Source organism: Castanea sativa, chromosome 9 (genome assembly GCF_040712315.1).
Source record: "Castanea sativa cultivar Marrone di Chiusa Pesio chromosome 9, ASM4071231v1".
NCBI classification, from domain to species: domain Eukaryota; kingdom Viridiplantae; phylum Streptophyta; class Magnoliopsida; order Fagales; family Fagaceae; genus Castanea; species Castanea sativa.
The window spans coordinates 10454509-10477805 of record NC_134021.1 but is presented as its reverse complement, the minus strand read 5'-3'; the positions used below and the strand labels follow the sequence as shown (position 1 = coordinate 10477805).

The 23297-nt window shown below is 35.3% G+C and overlaps 1 protein-coding gene, 1 non-coding gene and 1 pseudogene across 3 annotated transcripts; all 3 read right to left on the bottom strand.

Moving 5' to 3' along the window:
* Window positions 1–221: 221 nt before the first annotated feature.
* On the bottom strand, window positions 222–6593 carry LOC142610639 (cell division protein FtsZ homolog 2-2, chloroplastic-like). Of its 2 annotated transcripts, none has more exons than XM_075782507.1 (8): window positions 6334–6593; window positions 5141–5806; window positions 4347–4646; window positions 3561–3651; window positions 2145–2269; window positions 1255–1347; window positions 738–803; window positions 222–643 (listed from the first exon to the last, which is right to left on the bottom strand). In XM_075782507.1, exons 1-8 carry the CDS (start codon window positions 6406–6408, stop codon window positions 512–514), a joined length of 1548 nt encoding a protein of 515 aa, XP_075638622.1. In that variant the 5' UTR covers window positions 6409–6593; the 3' UTR covers window positions 222–511. The 2 variants fall into 2 exon arrangements, with proteins under 2 accessions (XP_075638622.1, XP_075638623.1); XM_075782508.1 differs by having other exon boundaries at window positions 5141–5899; window positions 6334–6567.
* An 8846-nt stretch (window positions 6594–15439) lies between these two features.
* On the bottom strand, window positions 15440–18980 carry LOC142608729 (transmembrane 9 superfamily member 5-like; annotated as a pseudogene).
* Window positions 18981–23081: 4101 nt separating this feature from the next.
* LOC142611477 (U1 spliceosomal RNA) lies at window positions 23082–23242 on the bottom strand. Its single transcript, XR_012840060.1, has one exon. It is a non-coding gene; the product is annotated as a U1 spliceosomal RNA (small nuclear RNA).
* Between the last annotated feature and the right edge of the window lie 55 nt (window positions 23243–23297).

Here is a 23297-nt window from a genome sequence, read left to right as displayed (position 1 = left end):
CTGGAATATCTGTTTTCATGTCATCGATTTTGTAGTTTCCTTCATTAGATAATTGCCATTGAATAGTGATAGAAGAGTTTTCTAGGAATATATATATATATATATATATATATATATATATATATATATATATATGGCTTTGGCTTCACTCACATAATGAAAAATTAAATATGCAAAACTTAAATGTCAAAATCTGATACAGGGTGTCATAAGATTCCCAATAAAACTATGAAACCAAAATCTTTCATTCAACCATTAATACTTCTACATCGATTTATCTCCTTTCAAGCTGGTGCACTCTGTACAAGCCATTTATTAACAGAAAATCTTCAACTTAAGCGTGAAAGAAACTCAGAACTATTTTTAGCTATTAATTAAACAAGAATATGATATCCTTTCTCGGAGCAAGAAACCACCAAAAAACAAGCACAAAGATTTTCTAGTACCTACTAAGGTGTACTTTGAATCCCTGAGAAGGGATGTGAAAGGGAAGAAGTGTTTTACGAGACTCCTAAACTCTTGGATAGCGTGAGCGTCCTTTCTTCTTTAAGAAGTCTGGAATTTCCACTGAACTGCCATCAGTGAAAGCGGGAGGTCGCCGATTAAATCCAAGGCTGACATCTCCTTGTGCTAGCTGACTAGCCTGCCAATTGACACAACAGAGCAGAATTGAAGAATTGATGTTATGAGAGAGAGAGAGAGAGAGAGAGACAGAGACAGAGGCGGAGAAGCAGTACCTGGAGGGGCCTCCCTTCACTTTCTTCTTGGCGTTTAAATCCAGTAGCAATTAGCGTTATACTGACCTGAATGAAGAATCAAAACATTAAAGTCCATTATGTTGTTCACCAGATACAAAAAAACTAGCCTATGTAGGACAGGTATAGTCATGACACTTCATCTCTGTGATATGTTTTAGCTAAAATGAAAAAAACTAAAGGTAAAAAGACCTCAGCATACAGATATGCAACTCACACATTCCCTTACAAGGGAGCAGAAAATTTTCCCTGGCAAACAGAAATGCAAAAGATAGACATAGGAAAAGCATTTGATTTGATTTACAAAATGACGTGGCATAACAATACCAATACTACCATATACCATATGCTAAATTACCTAAACATGATAGTCTTTTTTTTTTCCTTAAATATTGCATCTAATATTAATGGCACATTCAGATGATGGGTGTAGACTGTTGCAGATATGTCCAGACAAATAGAAGTTTACCCTGCTTACGTTAGGATAAGCAATACTTACTTGACCACTAAGTGATGGGTCTATCACTGCTCCAAAAATCAAATTGGCAGTTGGGTCCACAAGGTCATAAATTACCTCTGCTGCAGCATTTACCTGTGACAATACCCACATGGAAATTGAAGAGAAAAACACAGATCCTTTATCACATTATCTGTAACTGTAATAAAGCTTATAGAGGAATTTCAAAATTAATAGGCACTTCAAGACAATTCTCAGACAAATAATTCTCTAGAGAAGATCAACAGAACTCACACAATTTTAAGGACACATAAAAGTAATCTCCTTTCAACTATACATGCATTATCTAGTTGGCTCTGAGGCAAGATATGAACAATGAGGTTGCAAGATCTCTCCAACAGATTAAATTTTAAAAACAATGAAATTTTATTTTAATGGCCCAAGTACTTCGCACAACCTTTGCCTAATCTGTAAAGGAATAAAATGCTTAACAATGGAAAAAGATAAAACACGAGCAACACCACAAATTTCCAATAAATTTATCTCAATGACTATATGAGTATGCAATTTGATGAGTTTTATATGATAGATCTTAAAACAAAAAAAAAAAAAAGTAAATCAGGACATGGCAATTGAAATAATTGCTTTAGTTTCACCAAAAAACATAAAAAAAAAAAAAAATTGCTTAGGTGAGTAGCATTAGGTGCAATGCACCTTTTACTACTATTCCTATCTACGATCCATTAAGAACTTCTCTCTAAGAATTTATAGCACAGTAAATTTTAGCTAGGCTGCAATATATTAACTGTTGCTGTTACCAACATGACATTGACTCTCATGCACATGGGGTTACATTCAGAAGATGCCAAAGAAAGTTTCAGGCAAAGAGAAAGACAAGGGCACAGGTCAAGTCCTCCTGTAGAAAGAGGTACCTCAAATAAGGTCAGATCACTTCCGCCTGTTATATTCCACACAATTCCAGTAGCCCTCTCTATGCCAATATCTAGTAAAGGTGATTGTATGGCATTTAATGCAGCATCTCTTGCCCTGGTCTTCCCTACACAGAAACAAACACCAAACAAATTTTTTAGTGTTTTACATGTGCACTTGATGAGAGTATTCCAAGAATTCTGGTATATAAAACTTGATGAATAGGTATGAATAGGTGTCTTCAGGCAATGAACTGCCAATAGCATGACAAGCTAAGCTAAGCATCATGGCAAAACCAATAAATGATCTAAACTGACCAATCTGTTTTCATCCAGGTCTGCTTAAACATAATATTTTCGTATACCAAAATGTAAATGTAGCAACAATTATATCTAGAAACTTTACCTTCTGTGTGCATGTGTGCCTGAAGATCAAACTACATCTAGTGCAAAAACTGCTATACAACCTCGAGTCCTTTTCAAGACCTATAATCATTGGACCTTAATGCACTAGTAGCTACTTTTCCAAACCCACAGTTGGAATGCATATTACCTTTCATACTTGACAACTACATAAGCTAAATTTGATAACGAACTCATCTATGCAGCCCTCCCATTCAAGTTTTGTCCAAATTTTAAGAAGTGTAGCTATAAATAGAACCACCACTTACAACATGCAACTCATAGGTGGATTGTTTTCTGCGTAAGGTCTGGGACATCCGATTAGGAAGGGTTTAGTTTCTGAATTTTTATTTTCAACAACTGTTGCAATGAGTCCATCTTCACAAAGAATCCAAAATAATGCTATATGAGGGAGGCATTATTCATTTCACTAGTTTCACTTTTCTGGAAATAGGAATGTGCACCAGACACCAGTATTCTGGCAAAATTGACTTAGCTACATGTTTGCATTGATTAAGAGGGTGGAAAATGATTCTAGGGAACTTAAGCCTCTTCTAGATTAAGTTCAAATTGCAGAAAAATACAACCACATAGTGAATTGGACTTAGTAATCTTCTGAATTTGAAAACATCAATTGCCCAGAGCATCAGCTCATGTCTTCTAGACTCTAATATTCCAGGATTTTTTTTTTCCTTTTTAAAATTTTACTCTTAGGCTCAGGCAAGAATCAAGCCTAAGAAAAGCTCAAATCCATCCTGAACAACAATACGTATCACATTCCCTTCTCAAAAATAACTACAGTTGGGTTAAAAAAGAAGATTGAGAATTGTTCTTGAGAATATTCAAATCACTTAAGAGGAATCCTTTTTAAAACATAAAAGTTAATAGAAAACACTAAATTGGAGAGGCAAAACAGTAAATCTGGTTCAGGAAAATATTATTTTTAACTAATGATTATAGAGTCCTTAAAAGAAATCAGAATTCTAAACACTCTTCAAAGAAATAGCTTGAAATTACCAGTTGCAGTTCCTATTCCCATCAATGAAGAACCTGCATTTGCCATTATAGCTCGCACATCAGCAAAATCCACATTTACTAGTCCTGGTATCTGCAATTAAAGTGACTCACCACCAATTAGAGTGCTAATTATAAATCTAAGAAACAGAAAAAGATTTAAAAAGCAAGAGTTATCCCCTCTGTTTACCTAGAAAATTAATGATGTATCAGAGATATCACTTATTAATGCAATACAACAACAACAACCAAGCCTTAGTCCCAAAAGTTTGGGTCAGCTATAGATCCTCCACAGACCAATCAAGGTCAGCCATGTGTATTCTTTTCATCCCATCTATGTGCACATTTATAGCAGTTTATGCACATCAAGGAGTTTCAACGTCCACAGGTTAAAGGTTCTAAATGGTCATAGCAGTATATCAGTAACATGAAACTGCATCTTGTTAATTAATACATTATGGTGATACACTTAGGTAAAATGCTTTTTGTCTAACAGTAATAGAAATAACCATATTTTAAAGCATAGATGCTATCAGAATTTAATAAGCATCTATAGAGAATGCTAACATACATTTCCTACAGTCTTTCCACCATTCTCTATGATTATGAATAAAACTATAAGGTATCAGCAAACACTATTGTGGTCTATGGGAAGAAAAAGAAAGTTAATAACATATCAAGTATTAGTCTCTTTTGTTCCTTTATTTATTTATTTACTATCATTGTTCTTTAACCACGAAACGGAAACAATATGAAGTACATATCACAGGTTCTTTAGGCATCTCATACCATAATTATGTCAGAAATACCACGAACACCTTGACGAAGGATATCATCAGCAAGGTTAAATGCTTCTGTTACTGGGGTAGACTGGGAAACTGCAGTCAATAATTTGTCATTTGGAATGACTATCAGCGTATCAACATTGTCTCTTAAAGCTGCAATTCCTTCCTGGGCTTGAACTGCCCTCCTTCGCCCTTCAAAAGAGAAAGGGGTTGTGACAATACCAACAGTCAATATGCCCATTGACTTTGCAACCCCAGCAATTACAGGAGCTCCACCAGTGCCAGTTCCTCCCCCCATTCCAGCCTGCACATATAGAATTTTAGAGTCCTAATAAGAGAAAGATAAAAACACTGCTCAAACAACATAGAGATGCTAATATTGTTTTAGGCAAGTAATAGAATGTGAAATTGGTAGGGTATCACTGCCACTTGGCAGGAGAAGGGTGTAATTTGTCAGAAAAATAAGTCCTTTCACACAGGCATAACTATACTCATTGTTGATGAGAAGATAAAGACACTCTATCAAATATCATTCTGGGCAAGCCCTCAAGATGACTAAATCACGGTATGTCAAGAATACTATCTCCCCCCCCCCCCCCCCTTTCATCCATTGTATAGAAGTTTGCCGCTCATTTGTGATGTTATTCTAAAGATTGTTATAAGAGGAAGTATTTGAAACAAGCATACAATAATAAAAATACATAATGGTCTTATAGTCAGAAAACATCAACAATAAAGCAGCAATGTAGAAAAGTTTTTGCTGGAAAGTCACAGTGGCTGAAGAGAATTTGAACCTACCGTAACAAAGACCATATCTGCTCCATAAAGTGCCTCTTCAATTGATTCTTTGCTTTCTTTCGCAGCATTCATGCCAATCTCTGGGTTCCCACCAGCACCAAGACCCCTTGTAAGCTCTTGACCAATTTGCAAACGGTTCTCAGGAAATACAGGAGACATCCTCATGGCTTGAATATCCGTGTTGACAATCCAGAATTCCACACCCTTCATCGCACTCTCTATCATGCGGTTAACTGCATTCGATCCACCACCTCCAATTCCAATAACTTTGATCTTAGCCTCATTGTAATTATTTGGACTAGACATATCTCCTAAACTCTCTGTGACATTTCCACCTGAAGTATCCTTTCTTGGGTTATCCACGGTATTGTTCCCATCCCCTCTAAGCATCGAGACTTCAGGGTGTAGATGCAGAAAAGGATCTTTGTTATGATATGGACTAACACTCTGAGAGTTGGCAGAACACTTAAACTGAGGAAAGGATGACCTTTGGCGAGCACCCAAAACCCCATTCTTCTCCTCAGACATTGTCACACAACAACCTCTCCCAAAGTGATTCTCAATTGACACTCTCCCTCCAAGCACAGTTAATACCCTCCTTGGGTTTCGAGTACTAGGAGGCATCAAACTTGTCGGCATACAAGTCGCCATCTTGTAATCACAATACTAAAATCTCACAAATAAAAAAAGCTAATTTATATCAACAAATTTTGGACCTCCTAAAGTTCAAATTTCACAAAAAAATCTCTCTTCCAAGACCTGTTAAACAAAAACCCAGATAATCAAAACAGTACCAAGCAATAATTTGAACACCACATTATGGAAAATACAGACTATATTTGATTGTGAGTGGCCCAACAAGAGTTCAACTTACAACTTCAGCAACAAAACCTCAAAAATCATATGATATATTGCAGATTAGTCACAAAAACACAAGACCCAGAAAAGCTAATGTGTTTATACTTCACCAAAACAAAAACAAAAACAAAACCCCCTAGAGACAGTACAGCATAGCATCAAGGTGTTCACCAGAAAATATTGAAAATACTAGTGGCCAACACAGCAACAATTACCAAATTGTGTCTGAGCATAAGGTCAAAAGCAAAGAGAGAAGCAGATATGCTAAAATGACACACCACTAGACCAAAAAAATGAAGAGAGAGAGAGAGAGAGAGAGAGAGAGAGAATGGTACCTGGGTTGTGGAGAAAGAGACCTGAGAAAGCCGAGGAGTACTAAGATATAGAAAGAGCGAATCTGCTGGAAGCATTTGGGTGCTGAGTCGAAGGTGGTCGAATTGGGTTTAGCCGTTTTGGCCTTGCATTAATAGTTACTACTATTCTCTCCTTCTGTTCTCTCACTCTCTCTCTCTCTACCTGGGTTTTGTTGATAATATGAAGTATAAAAAATCTTGTGGGAAGGTGGCAAAGTTCCAAACTAGCAATTGGCCTTTTGTTTTTAGGTTATTTTAGGAACACCCCAAAAAAATATGTACTCCCTAAAACTTAGGTAAATTTAAGGCCAAAATGCAAATTGAAATTTGTGCGGTCAATTTTATATTATTGACTTCTAAGATTTATGAATTACCTAAATTGACCCTCTATCTTTATTTTATTTTTTGTTAATTATAATTGACTGAAAATGGTCACATAGTGTGCATGTGACTGTACTATAAAAAAAAAATTCATTTTTGAAATAATAAGTGCACATTACATAAGCATTTTTCCTGAATTCCAGATAACAAAAATAGAAATGGAGGACTCAACTGGTACAATTCCTAAACTTTAGAGGTCAATGATACAAAATTGATCGCATAAAGGCTAGTTTGCAATTGACCCAAATTCCAAAGGGTTTTTTTGCATTTGTCCTTAAATTTAATATAAAAAAAAGCCGATGTACTGCACTTATAACAACTATTGTATACTTATAAAACATGCACTCAACTAATTCAATTCCAATTTGAAGCATCATAGCACCTAAGGAAGTGTACATGTGCATTTAACCCACCAACCTAACAAAAACCAACACAACCTAATTCAACCTGACAACTTGGGTTGATTTTTTGTGGATTGGGTTGTAGGTAGTGTTGCTAAGCCTACACAGTGTAATAACCTAAGTGAAAACGATAGTCATATCTACACTAAACCCCAAAAAGATTAGTCTAGTAACAATTTAAGAGTTATCTATAAAGCCTAGATGAACCAAGTATATGCCTAGTGTGAACTTAGGAGACCCCCATACAACACACACTCAGCTAATTCATTAGAAGCATCATAGCACCTAAGGAAGTGTACCAATGCATTTAACCCACAAACCTAACAAAAACCAACAATACTTAATCCAACCTGACACCTTGGGTTGGTTTTTTGTGGACTGGGTTGGGTTGAAATTTTATTTTGTGCCTTAAGTTAGGTTAGGTTTGGGTTGATAGTTTTAAAAAAAAAAAACATATTTTAGGAAACATATAAGTTTATTTTATTATCTTTTACTAATGTATAACCTGTGCATATGCATGGGTACTGTGGAGAGTAAAAGGACCCAAGCAGGCATTTGGGCCCTTGGGCTCTAATAAGGAGGGCCAATCTGTTTTTGATTAAAAGCCTGTTAATACTGCAAATCGGCCCATACGTCGAGGGTCCGAGGATACATCCAAGGGTGAGTTTCTCCTCGGATAGACCCAGGAGGACTCGAAAATTCGCTAGAAAGATCAGGACAAAGCTCTAGAAGGACTGTTGGTTAAAGGGGGGATCCCTGTACCCTCTAGAGGCACCGGTGTTAGAGAAATATCTTAGAAAAAGCTGCCACCTCCACATTAAAGATCTTGCACCTACCTCCCTGGCCGCATTAATGGGGAAGTGACCCCTGAACAATAGAATTGAACCTTCTGGTTACTATTTAAAAACACTTGAAGAAGATGGTGTCAGAGAGGAAGGGGAAGATTTGGCCAACACGTGGATAAAGTACCAAGAGAAGAAGTATTTAAAGGGAGTAGAGGCCAAAGAAGAGGGGGGATCGATCAAATACGAATAAAGAAATTAAGAATTGTAACCTTCAAGAAAGAAAGAAAGAGAAATAATACAGAAACCGTCCTCGGCTAATGTCCGAGGAAGCTTTTTTGTAATAATCTTTTACTATTTGCAAGTGTTTTTACATCTTAGCCTGTTTATTAAGTTTCCAGTGTCCCTAACTAGATTTCAGATCCACACTCTATAAATTTCATTGTTTAAGGCTCGTTGGGCCTGAGCCCATAGTTGTCTTTGGGTCCAGGTGCAATTGTGCACTTACAGGTACAATTAAAAACAATCACACTTACACAGTTTAAATTATAATTTTTTTGAGAAAATGTTCAAATTATATGACATTAGCTTACACATTTTTTTAAACTATACATTTCTAAAATATGTAATGATTTCTCATTTTATATATACTAGTCGCAAACTTGTGCATTGTGCGTGATAATTTTTTTAGAGTTATCTCATATATATATATATTATTGTTTTACTTTTGTCTATGTAACTTATGTAAAATTCTTATATGGTAAAATTATCCAAATTATACTATATAATCTTTATAATGCAATAAGATAACACTTAAATATCAAAGAGAACAAAAAAAAAAAAAACTTAAAACACAAAACTAAATTGCATCAACTCAAAGCAAAGTTCTTAAAAATACAAAAAATTAATAACCTAAAGCAAGAAAAATAAAAAATCCACCAAAAAATTGAGAGAGAGAAATAACTTTTTTTTGTGAGGGAAAATTATGCATAGAAATATAGAATAGAAAAGATACTAAAAAATTTATAGTAGTAGTAGTAGGGAGATGAAAAAGTGAAAGGAGTGAGAAATGTTGAAGAAATTGTAAATGTTTAAAAAAATAAGTATGATTTTATAAGGAATTTTTTTATTTATTTGTATTTAATTAAAACTGTAAGTGCACAATTACACCTGGACCCAAAGACAATCACGGGCTCAGGCCCAATGAGCCTTAAACAATAAAATTTGTAGAGTGTGGACTTGAAACCTAGGTTAGAAGTACTGGGAGCTCGATAACAGGCTTTTATAAACAAATACAGGTAAATAACGAACAATAATTGCAATGGGTCTCCTCGGACTCGAGCCAAGGACTACTTCTTTAGTATTTCTCTTTCTTCCTTAAAGATTACAATTTCTCAATTTCTTTCTTAGCTACCGCCCCGCCTTCTTTGGCCTTTACCCCCCTTTTATACTTTCTTCCCTGATACTTTTTGAACAGTGACTAGAAGTTTCCACCTCACTGTTCAGGGGTCACCTCCCCATTAATGCGGCCAGGGAGGTAGGTGCAGAGCCTTTAATGCGGAGGTGGCAGCCTTTACTCTTGATATTTTCTTTAATACTGGTGCATCTAGAAGATTCAGGATGTCCCCTTTTATCCATTAGTCTTTCCAGAGTTATGCCTTGACCTTTATAATAAAATCTTGAGTTCTCTTGGATCTGTCCGAGGTGAAACTCTCTCTCAGCTGTATCCTCGGACCCTCGGCGTATGGGCCAACTCATAGAGTTTAATCCTGGAACAGGTCGGCCCTCCATGTTACAGCCCAAAGGTCCATAGGCCCACTTGGGTCCTTTTACTCCCCACAAAAACATTATATGTTTAATTTTTTAGAAATTAAAAAAGAAAAAGAAAATATTAATAATTTAATGATATGGAGGACATGGCTGAATTTAAATGGTCAATTGTAGTAGTGTCATTGATGTTAGCTTGAATATATTTTTTTTTTTAACATGAAAAATGATAAACCCAATCCATATAACTAAATTAAAGTTACTTTATGATGTTGAGTTAACAAAACGAATTGGTGGTTACCAAAAAGCTAAGCATTTTTTTTTAATAGAATAAACCTGAAAGCTGAACATAAATTGTCTTGTTTTATTGCTTGTTATTTGGATGAAATTAAAGCCTCGCATAAATTATTGAAGCCTCATTAGACCTATCAACCATTATAGCTCTAAAGAATACCAATAACAAAAACTTAGAATAAATCAGTACTTAACCTTTGTAAGTCAAGAGGCTACACATACAATCTAATGTATGTCATTATCCAATAATGTTTCAACTCACCACACAGCAAAGTAATCATCTAAATGAACTTTGAAATATCCATTTGGTCTTACGATCAATGGTATGTAGCTTCCAAGAAAAAATATGTAGTAGTGGTAAGTTAAACAACAATACTATTCAACTACTCAGATTTATCACGATATGAGGAGAACATGAATGCATTATGACTCCTTTGTTCCTTATGTTATAGTTGATTTTTAATTCCAATGATTTAGATGGCCTAATTAGTAGGTATATGCTCCACAAACTTTCAAAAGCCTCATTTGGATGAAATTAAAGCCTCGCATAAATCAATGAAGCCTCATTAGACCTATCAACCATTATAGCTCTAAAGAATACCAATAACAAAAACTTAGCATAAATCAGTACTTACCCTTTGAAGTCAAGAGGCTACACATACAATCTAATGTATATCATTATCCAATAATGTTTCAACTCACCACACAACAAAGTAATCATGCAAATGAACTTTGAAATATCCATTTGGTGTTACGATCAATGGTATGTAGTTTTCAAGAAAAATATGTAGTAGTGGTAAGTTAAACAACAATATTATTCAACTACTCACATTTATCATGATATGAGGAGAACATGAATGCATTATGACCCCTTCGTTCCTTATGTTATAGTTGATTTTTAATTCAAATGATTTAGATGGCCTAATTAGTAGGGTATATGTTCCACTAACTTTCAAAATATTAGAAACATTAGTTACAAATACAGACTAAACATTAGTTTCTTTCACACCACTTTTAAGGAACAATGTATAATTTAGAGAAAAACAAATTATTGTAGAATTTATTTTACTTTTATTTTATTTTTCATATTAATTGCTCAATAGAATCCATGGCCCATGCAAAGATTAAACAATTGGAATTAAGAAGAAATAGATTTCTAAATATATAAATAGAGTAGTTTTTGTTAGAAATCAATCACTGCACATGAGGAGATAAAAAAAAAAATTAAATGAAAAGATAATGTATCAAGTCTAAAAGGAATTTCATAGAACAAATGTCATGTTGTACAAAAATAACACATATAGAACAACTAAAAAGGTGAATTCAAAGCAACCCAAACTAAGAGAGAAAATAAAATTAAAAATTAAAGAGAGAAAAAAACTTAAATCATAAAACTAAATCGCATCAGCTCAATATAAAGTTCTAAAGAACACAACAATTATCAACCTAAAGCAGAGATGCAAGAAAAATAAAAAATTCACCAAAAAATTGAGAGAGAGAGAGAGAGAGAGAGAGAGAGAGAGAGAGAGAGAGAGAGAGAGAGAGCTTTTTTTGTGAGGGAAAAATATATAAAGAATGGAAGAGAGAATGACAAATTTATAGTAAAAGTGTGTGAATAAGAAAGGACCAAAAAAAAAAAAAAATGAAGATAGAGGGAAAGATGAAAAGTGATATTAAGGTAAAGGGTAGTGGAGAGATGAAAAACTAAGGGATAGAGAAAGTGTAAATATTAAAAAAAAAAAAAGAGTAAATGTTAAAAAAAAAAATTATAGGAAAATTAGAAAGAAAAATGATAATGGCGTGGATGCTGATGTGGCTCAATTGGAGCTTAGTAATAATAAATACTACGCTTCAACTTTTAGATATATATAGATATAGATATGATTTAGAATTTAATTGGATTTAGATTCTTTGATTTTTGCACCCACTAATTCACTTGTATTAAAATTAAAAAATTAGATGAACATGTGGTGTGCAAAATTGGACTCTAATTGAGAATTTAATTGGATTTGGACTCTTTGATTTTCACACCTAATAATTTAATTGACACTAAAATTAAAAATTAGATAAGACTCGTGATGTGAAATTGAGAATCTAGTTGAAATCTAATTGGACTTTCTCTTTACTTTGACTTTTAATATATATGAATTTTAATTTTTTTAATATGATTTATTTTAAGAATTAATTTTAATCCAACACGTCACAAGTATTGAAATTGACCCAGTATTGAATCCATGGGTTATGCTTACATGTTTCAGCCCAATTTTTTTGTGAGGCATGAATCATGTACCTTTAGATAAGTTAAGCAAACATAAAGTAGGATCTGTCGATTCTCTATGTTAAAAAATTAGAAGGTAGATAAACTAGGATCTGTCGATTTTCAACGTTGACTTGGGAGTTGGTAAACATTTGCTTATATATATGCAACTTACATGATCAGTGGTCAGTGGAAGCATTGATTGAGCTTGTGCTGTTCTGGAACTGGAATTACCCTTCTAATTCTTCCAGCTTTTCATCTATTGTTTTGGTCTGGCTATAGGGTACTAATGTTGATAAAAATGGAATTGAATTCTAAAAAGGAAAACTAATGGGAGGAAAATATGCCTCCAATTTCCTTGTAATTTCTAATTTCTAAGGAAGGTGATTTCTCTACTTTGAGAGGAACTGAATTGTCACAAAACCATTATATGATCATTTATGACTAGATAGTAAATGTTACTTCCCTTGCCATTACTATAAGCTTGGCTTTTCATTATTTTCTGTCTTCATTACCCTACACCAAGAAGCTATTTTGTAAGGGACTCTTTCCAGAACCGCCATGGCGCCATCAATTGCTAGGGCACCACCACTTACCATGGCACCATGCCACGAACACCTCATGCAAGTCCAAGAGGTCCAAGATTGACACTAGGATCACCTTCCTCTGCATCTCTTCAAGATGACATTGGCTGATACTGTGATACCTGAATTGAGGGGACAGTTTGTATGAAATAAACGAGTATGTAGTCTTGCTTTCAGTTATTTTGTGACAAAGGGATTGATTCAAGCAATTCTTTTTACCTAAACTTGAGCCTACTAAAACTAAAAGTGACCTTTGCCGAGTGTATTTGCAATGCAACATGCAATGACGCATTATGACGGAGCTAGAAGTTTATTTTTGGGAGGCCATACATAAAATTAGACAACTAATTTTTTTTTTTTTTTTGTTTATGAATTTAAAATAGTAATGTATAATACAATTTAATAATCAATATGCATTTCAAGAATGTGTCAATAGTCCTAAACTTACCTATCAACTTAGATATATTAGAACAAATTATCACCCATTAAATAAAATGACCGACATTTAAAAAAAAAATACTAATAATTTAAAGATTTCTAAATAAAAGATAAACAATCATTAAAATTTAGACCCCTAAAAAATTAATAAACAACAACTAATACATGTTAATATTTTATATTATTTTATCAATAAATTAAATGTTATATAGTAGTATATTTTAATTAAGTACATTTATAATGCCATATGATATATATATATATATACATACATATATGTATGTATTTATGTGTGTGTATAATAACAAATAATATATTATAAGAAATTTAAAAGAAAACAAAAGAAAAGAAAAGTGCATTACCAAGTAATTGGGAAAGTGGGTAATAGAGTGGGTCAGGGGCATAGCCACACAGGGGCCTACACGTAAGCATGGAGAACCTTGTTTGTCTTGTCTAGTCTAGTCTGTCATTATTATTCAGATTCACATGGAAGCTTTGCTAGTTTTTACATTGTAAATCACGGAAGTGCAGCGTAGTCTAAGGCTGGTTTGGTTGAATGAAGAATATTTTTTGGGTGGAAAATAATTTTAAGTAAAAATATTTTTAGAAAAGGAAAATAATTTTTAGTGTTTGGTTGTAATTTTAAAATTATATTGGAAAATAATTTCAAGTGTTTAGTAACATTAGAAAATGTAAATTTTTCACATTTTTTTCAGTCATTTTCTTAGCTTCTAAACAAGTTTTATATCAAAAAATCCATAGCACTCACATAGCACCCACAGAAAAATCCACCAGAACCCACGCACCAGCACCACACAACACAAAAATCACCAAAACACCACCACCCACACCACCGCAACAACAACAAAATCAGAGATCAAAAGCCACCAAAACATCACCACTCACACCACCACAACAGCAACAAAAAAATCAGAGATCAAAGAGAGAAAGATTGAGAGATTGAGGGAAAGAGATCGGTAACGGCGGCCAGATCGAACGGAGCTTGGGCTTTGGGCGACGAGATCGGTGGGTCTGGGCTTGGGGCAGTGGTCTCACTCTCGATCTCGCCGGCGCGAGCTTGTCGATGCGTCTGGGCTTGGGGCGGTGGTCTGAGCTCGACGGTGCGAGCTCGATCTCACTCTCTCTTCGTGGTTGCTCTCTCTCTCTCTCTCTCTCTCTCTCTCTCTCTGTTTTCAGTCAGGAAATGAGATTTGAAGGTAAAATAAGAACGGAATTGATTTTTCGTCTGAGAAGGCCTATTTTACGATCAAACTGTAAAATAATTTCAGTTGACCAAATTTTCTTTGCTTACCAAACGCACAACATGGTGTAAAACAATTTCCTGAAATGCTTTTCAACTAAAACAAACACAGCCTATGTGAGGTTCCGAGGACCCGAGAACCCGAAGACCCGAAGAGAGGAAGGCCGACATACAGTAGGTAAGATGGAGCAAAGGAGTAAGGGAAGTTACCTGAAAATACCCGAAGATGATGTGGCATGGGCATTGCTGACATAAGGGTTACAAATATCCGAAGGTGGTAGGCTAAGTTAAAGAGATGCATTAAATGCCCGGCAACAACCATTCTGGCCACATTAATTGGAAGATATCAGATCAATCCGTTGCATTAATGTGGATATGACCTGAACAGTGTTGAATGCAAAGCCAGAACTCTGCTCCATTACCGACAGACAGGTGTCAGAAGGAAAAACATAGTAGATTGTGAGGTGTAGAGCCATGATGAAAAGAGCAAATAGTATAAATAAGAGTCGGGGCATTATAGAGAGGGGCTTTTTGTTGTTGAACCCTCTCTACCAAATGTATTGTACGAGGACTTTTAAGTGAATAAAGCAGCAGCAACGTTTTTAAGCTGGTTTTATGAGTTTTTGGTCCTTACAGCCTAAATCACAAAACTCTTTGAAAAATTTGGAGGGGGAGGGATGGGAAGGCTCCCTTTGGTCTCAATGTAGCTCCGCCACTGGCAACATGATTGGTAAGTGCCAGTCATCCAATTCCTGGACCATGAAAAACAATGTAGTTGTGGGTGAGGTCATGGATTTTGAATCCATGGTGTTCAGAGAAATCTTGAAAAATGATTACTAAGACCTCCTCAAGCCTATCAGTCAAGAAAACAACCAAAATGATGCTATCTCTCTTTGGGTCAACATATGAAATAATTGATTTTCCTAGTTTCGCCTCTTTAGTTGTAGGTCCACGCATTGGAAAATAACTGATGCAGCATAGAAGCCAATGGTTCCAAGTATCAAGAAGACAGCGTAGAATAGGCAAGCATTGTAGCACAGAAACTCTAGCAGGCTCAGAGAAATTCTGGCTTTTGCTCTAGCATAGAAATAGAGGCCATATGCAAACATGAAAATGGCAATTGATCCCCCACGAAACACTGATTTGCGCTGTAGATAGACTTAGATCAATAGATTGATAGATATTGGATGAAAAGAGATTAGTATATTGCTTCATGGAAATAAAAGATTTGATTTTTAATCAAAATAGGAACAAAATCTAGAAAAGCATGATTTGATCCTAAAACTGAATGAATTTAAACATGATTTGGGCTTCAAACTGTACTTTCAAATGTTGCAACATGGTTTGAACTTTAAACTGTAATTTAAACATAGTCTGCATTAATGACAACCTTTCTTCTTAGTGAATTTTAACGTGATTGCAGTTTTAATTTTCTAGCATCTGTAACTAAATTTAAAGTATCCTTAGATTAGACTAGAGTAGAATTTTTATCTTATATCAAAAGAAAAAAAAAAAAACACCTTTAAAATTAGGTAGAATCCATCATGATGGTTATTCTTATAATTGGCCAAGGTGTAGAGAATCAATAATTATAGATGCACAACAAATTTTACTATTTCAGATTGCAGTTTTAATTCCCTAGCATTTGTAACTATATTTAAAGTACCCTTAGATTATACTAGAGTAAAATTTCTATCTTGTATCCAAAAAAAAAAAAAAACCCCCTTAAAATTAGGTAGAATCCATCATGATGGTTGTTCTTATAATTGGTCAAGGTGTAGAGAATCAATAATTATAGATTCACAACAAATTTTACAATTTTTTTTTCACATTTGCTAGGAGGTAGGTTGTGAGTATATATTAATAGTGATGTCAGTGGTGACGTTGCCCTCATCGTAATCTTGAATCACAAAGTATGAAAGAAGTTAAAAAGAATGTGTTTGTTACATTGTTATAAGAGAATTACCTCCACCACCATTGGTGATCTTGCTTGGATAGCTGATAGTATGTACAAACCATTCCCACCGACACAGTTACTATGATGACTATAATAAAAGCTGTAAACATAGTACTAAATGCACCACAAACTTTCAATTTGTACAAGCTTGCATAGATATCATCCATCATGAGGCAGATCATGCAGAAAGGCAGAAGGCCCCCAAAGAACATGTGAGCAGGTGTCTTCATGTACCAAGCCTGATTATGAATCTCACTTTGAAAGCGTATGGTGACACAAGTTATTTCAGATGCTCTTGGGAAAGAGTACCCAAAGTTGCCACCACCCCAAATTAGGGCTCTTATAGAGGCGGGTATCCAAATGATTTTTAAAATATATTTGAATGTATCATATTCTGGTGGAAGTGACAACAGCGGAAGTGACAGCCCTGTTGTTATCGCTTTGAATATAATTATGGTAAGACCTGTTATGAACACTGGAACTAAATATAGGGCTCCAGTTTGGAATACACATTCTTTCTGCAAGAAAAAAGAAAAAGAAGAAAAATCATTGGTCAAATATTAAAAATCTGAAATGTAAAGAGTTATATAATACAAAAAATACTGACATACTGAACAAGTTAGTTAGAACCATTACTCGTCCATGTGGTGTGAAGCCAGAGTGGAATGAAGCAGCCTTGTACCCAGAAACCAACGATGTGAGAACATAACTCATGAAGAGCCACATAAATAGGCTCTCATGATCGCAGGGATATAGGTGACCCGTATATGTCAAGACGAAGAGGATGCAAATTCTGCAAATGGAATTCTTAAGTGAACTATATTTAATTATTTATGATAGGATGACATTTTAAAATTAGTGCATATGAAAATTGAAAGTGTAAACATGAAAATGAAATGTGCAGTTTAGGATGAAAGAAACCATTTGATGGCCCCTCTAGGGACACTAATAAACCATTCCTAGAGTGTAATTTTGTAATCATGTTGTTTTGTACTCGTCAGTTAATCATGTTGTTAAATTATTGATTCTTCCAAAAGCTTTAAGCTATTAAAAATTGGTGAATTTAATCATTTAACTAACACATATGATACTAGGGCATTAGTAGACTTAGAAAAAGACAATTGTTTGTGTCAGACATGTTTTAGTACATACATTCATCTTTGTATCCAAAAAATGAATTCAGAATTTACAAGCGTATGGTAGATATGGCTTACATAATGAACAGCTGAGTTCCAACACCCAGAATGGCCCCAAGTAGGGACGAGTACCGAGGACATCTGCACGCATCACCATGACCAACCCTAGTGGCTTCTCCAAAAGAAATCCTGCAGTAGAAGTTGATTTAATCATCGTTATCTGAATACAATGGCCTGCTTGAATGGAACTATACGACATAAGGAATAGAGTGATACCGAGTAAAATACTTTCTAAGGTATGTGTATGCTACAATCGCTGCACAAAGCAACCCAAGCCAGATGCAAAGGACGAAAGCTGTAGTAGCATAAGGCACGCGCTCATCTCCTCCAACGTGCTTCGACAAGTCACTGACCTCGTCTTGATTCTCTTTCTTGGATTCAAAATCTTCCCCAGAAGACAGAATACGTGAAGTTGACTATTATTTCAGAGTCCTTAGATATTTCCCCAGAAAAATCGTAGTGACCCATAACATATATAGCTTTCACTTTGTTTCCTAAGTAAAGGACATGAAAGTCCAGGCGATTGATAAGATAAAGTCCAACTTGGTACTGAATTGGGGGGAACTCTAGATCCGAAGCATTAACTCCAACTTGCTCTTCCAACCGAATGTTATCATAGTACATCTCGTACGTAGTTTCATTTGCAATTGCGTCCCTAAATTTCGCTACTTCTTTTCTGGTCAGATTTTTCTTACAAAGGAGCTTCCTTGTTGTTCCCATCTTGAACCTCAATACATACTGGGTGTTGACATAGCAATCCCCTGCTAAAAGTTCTTGAAAGGATTTTTTTTCTGTTGGGTATTGGATCTATATTTAAATCGAAAATCTCTTGTTTAGAAACTGAATAGGAATGATCTCTATGCCTAGAAAGTAGAAATCTTGACACAAACCAACACGTTTTTCTTACCTCCGGGAGGGCAGAATGGCAAATCAAAATATGAATATGCCTCACTGCAAGTGCAAAAAATAAAAGAGCTTACAAATTAATACACACACTTTGAGAGCAAATAGTGATTCTTGTTTTTGGCTTCAATGTGTATTCTTTTCTTTTGTTGTGATTATTTTCTCAAGAAACCAAACTGTTTCTCAACAAAATCAAGATATTGATTACCATGGATCTCCTAGATAAGGACAAGCAGCTTTGTTGGCGAAGAGAGGAATGTAATCCCCTTCCTTGTATTCATCATCATCATTGCGATCTTCTTCCCTTAAAGGCACATTTCTTTGAGTCCAAACAATTGTGAATGCCACAGTTGATAGAGCAACCAGTACCAGAACCAAGTAACATGTATTTAATATTCTACGAGCCATGGATTCTGTGTGATTGTGAGAGAGAGAGGGAGAGATTTTGAAGAGCTTGAATATTTAGGAGGGAAAAGCTGGAGTTGATCTTTTAGATGGAGTTAATCAGAAAATTGATCAAATCGATCGTAACTATAAAACATTTTTAGGACCAAAAGGTGGTTTGGCCAAACATTTTTTCACTTTAAACTTAAAAAAGTATGAAGCCAAGCATTAATCATCAACTTTGAAAAACATTTTAATGAAAAAATTGGCATGAAAAATGAGTCACTGTTTTTATTTAGTAAAATAAAATTACACCAGTGGAAAGTGACAGCCCAGTTAATGGCAACCATTTAACAGGAGAGTCAACGCTGAAATCGACATTAAAAAGCTTGGGTAAAAAAATAAAAGAAAATGTAGACAGATTCTAGAAGAAGTGGGAAAATGAAGAAAAGCAAAGGCGTTGGAAAGTGGGGAGAAAGAAAAACATGAGAATTGGGAAATGAAAATTGAGTGGAATCGAAGTCTCTCTGTTATTTATAGCATTTATCGTTAATTAAAAATTGTCAACAAAAAACTAAGCCCAAATAGGCGATATATATATATATACTGTTGTTTTAGCGGGATAGTTGTTGTAGTTGTACATTTTTTTTTCTTTGTTTGAATCTAAGCCGTTGATCTTTTTAGATGGAGTTAATCAGAAAATTTGAACGGTGAATGATTGACTTGGATAATGTTGAACTGGCGGGTGGTTAGTTATTTTTCATAACGGAATTAGTCAGGGGCAGTGATGGAGTCACAACTTGGTGAAATAAGTATTTCACGGTACTCCTCCAAACTTCTAGTAGTGAATAATTCAACACAATTGGTATACGTTAATGCCCTAAGAGTAACCACATCAATTCATTCATTTTACACATCTATTTTTATGGTAAAAATCTACTTTTTTATTTTTTTTATTTTACACATTTAATTTTACAAAATACTCACATCAGTTCATCTATTTTACATATTTCCTTAAATATTTTATTATTTCCCTCAAATTTTTTATTATTTCCCAACAGTCTCCCCTTTAATACGTGCTCTCTGTCTCTCTCTCCCCATTTCTAAATAAACACTCTCTCTCTATACCCATCTCTCTACACTCTACCCATCTCTCGATCAGCCGCTCACCACTTGGCCTTGCTCCTGGGCCACGCCACGGGCGGCGCGGCCTGTCCACGCTGGTGCGGGAGACGGCCCAGGCTCCGATCAAGCTCCACTCCAGTCAAGGTCGACGATCCAGCGAAGGCCGACGAGCACGAGCTCCGATCCAGTCAAGCCCAACGAGCACGCACTCCGATCTAGCCAAGGCCGACAAGCTCGACCTCCGATCCAGTCAAGCTTGACGAGCACGCGCTTTGATCCAGCCAAGACCGACGAGCTCGACCTCCGATCCAGTCAAGATCGACGAGCACGGCCTTCGATCCAGTCAAGCAAGACCCACAAGCACCACCCACGAGCTCCGATCAGGCAAGCCCACGAGCTCCGATCTATGTATCTGTGTTTTTTTTTTTTTTGAGCTAGTGTATCTCTGTGTGCATCTGAGGAAAAAAGATGAGGAGAGTAGTTATTAAGTTTGTTGAGCACGGAGAAGAGAGAGAAAAAAAGGAGCGAACCGTGAAATTGATAAAATAATAAATGGACGAGCTACAATAGCCATGTATATTTACACAGTTACTGTAGCTCATGGGTAGATTTGCACAATTTTACAAAATTTTGCACCAACTGATGTGGGAGTTTTTTGAGCCAAAATGTGTAAAATGATAGAGATTTTGGATTATAGATGATTATTCACCAACTGATGTGGATGCTCTAAGCACATGAATACCAATGCAGTTGTCCTATAAAAATGATTATTTAAAAAAAAAAAAACGCAGTTGCGGGTGCAGTGTTTCACTAGTGTTGGGGTAGGCCAATCATATACAAATATATTGTCTTTATTTTAAAATGCGATAGAAATCCTACCCTAACATGATTTAAGAAAATATGTGTGTGAAACTCTTTTTTGAGAACTGAAACCTCGATCAATTTCTCTCTTCATCTCATATGAACTTATATTTGTAGAGTAACCATTACACTAAAGGTGTGCGATAGTCATTATATTTTTGTTATACAGTAGAAATGTCAATTTCATATAACAAAATTGTTCTCACTTACCAATAGGGTGCCCAGGGGTGGAGCTGGGAGGGGCCATGGCCTCCCCCTGGCTTTTCAAAATTCAATCTAATAGTGCTACAAAAACTAAAGATTATCATGAATTAACTGTAAATACACTTCTCGGCCCCCCTAACCTAATAACTCTTCTCTTAAAATTCATTTGGTCTTCCAGGGTCCAGCCGCCTCAAATATTAGAACTGGTTTTTAAGAATATGATACAGATAACTCAAGAAAATAGCCCATTCATTGTTGATAACCCCTCCAAATAGAGATAAACAACTTTAACAAATCCCATATCAGCAACATTATCAACAAAAAAAGAAAATCCTCTGTAAATAAGACTCCTATAAAAAAAAAAAAAAAAAAAACTTTAATATCTACGGACCACAGTCTATTGAAAAACCCAAATCTGATTAGAAAAAAAGAAATTCCTTGCGCTTCCAACCTCCACTAGACGACTGGTGCTGGCTACTCCCTCCATATTAGTCATCACTTTGTCGTCTCCCTCTCTCTTGTTTTATGTTTGAGTTTAACATGTTCGTCTAAACTGCATAAAACACTAAAAAGGACAGGTTTAAGGACAGTATTAGTGTTTTCTAGCTTGCATTGGCTAATATTTTGACTTCTGAGTATTCCATTGTTAGAGATTGCATTGCTAATATTATATTATATTATTTTGTTTCTAGTTTTGATTAAATAGTGCTATCAGTTTTGGAGACTAAACTCATGTATATGTTTTGTAACTGGATATGTGGTTTTTTTGTTTTTGTTTTTAGAGCTTGCACTTTTGTCTTATATTTAGTTTTGAATCTTCATCACAAGGGTTTTATTTTATAGTATGTATTGTTTATTTGATATTTATATATGAGAATAAAGGCTTGAGTAATTATATTAAGTTATTGTTAAATATAATTTTTTTGTTAATAGATGTGGAAGAAGTGAGGTTTGAACTACAGTAAGTTTGAAACTTAAGATTATATTTTAGCTTGAGACTTGGCTCCCCTTAAAAATGATTCCTGACTCTACCACTGGGGGTGCCATTTTCGCCATGTAAGCTACATTGTTTTTTTTTTTTTTTTTTCACTTAGAGCATATGATATTTTTGATCATTAAAATTTACCAAATTTTTTATTTTTATTTTTTACTGAGTAAAATTTAAAAATTTAAATATAATATTTATTGTTGCTAACATTTTAGGTCATTCGGTCTATCATACACATTGCTTGGAAAGAATTTTATAGATTATGGATTAAGTCCAATGGAGTTCATTATAGAATCATAAACCCTTGCCCAAGTGAAAATGACTTCCCATTTTCCCTAAATCCATTTTTCCTAAGTTGGTAAGATCATTAGCATATGTTCTAGAAAGATTCTATTTTCACACACCAAAAAATTATTTTATTTATTTTAAAACGTTATTTTATAATACATTTTACATCACATCTCTTATTTATCACATCACCCATTAAAATAACTTAAAAACATTCCTACCTTTTATTAAAAAACAAAAACATCACTCTCACAAATAGCTGTCCCACTCTCCCACTGCCGAACCTTCCCATTAGATCCCACCTAACCCACCAATCCGAACCCACCCCACCGTCGAACCCACCCATCAACACATAACAAAAAGAAAAACGAACCACCGCAAGAGAGATTTAGATGATGTGGCTAGGTGGTGGCGAGATTAGTGGCTTGTGAGAGTGGAAGAGAGTGAGATCGGCTGAGATAGAGAGGAGAGAAAAGGGAGAGAGAGAAATAGAATAAAAAACTAATCCGGACCATTCCAAATACTGTGAACTTGGGCGTACCAAATGCCAGGTTGGCATATCTGAGTTACAAATAATGCACAAAGCCCAAATACGGCCTAATATTAAATCATAATCAGGCCCAAACGATGCTTACAATAAACTTTTCCATTGGACATTGATAGGGGCCGCGCGAACGCAGGCCCCCACTGCAACAAATTATGACGTAGGTTCCATCACTTGGACAGACCTTAAGCGAGCACCCCTCCGTAGTGCAGTGGAGGTCACAAGCTTAGGCCATGGGCCTTCTTGATCACCCATTGACCCCGTCCAGGTAAGTAATTATAAAAGAGCTGCTTGCTCTTATTTTATACACCCACTCGGTAGCCTCTCCAAT

Coding starts and splice junctions, on each gene's coding strand:
- LOC142610639 (XM_075782507.1), bottom strand. CDS start 6,408: ATGCTTCCAGCAGATTCGCTCTTTCTATATCTTAGTACTCCTCGGCTT. Junction 5,807..6,333: donor TCTCTTTCTCCACAACCCAG/GTACCATTCTCT, acceptor GTGAGATTTTAG/TATTGTGATTACAAGATGGC. Junction 644..737: donor GTGAAGGGAGGCCCCTCCAG/GTACTGCTTCTC, acceptor GTCAATTGGCAG/GCTAGTCAGCTAGCACAAGG.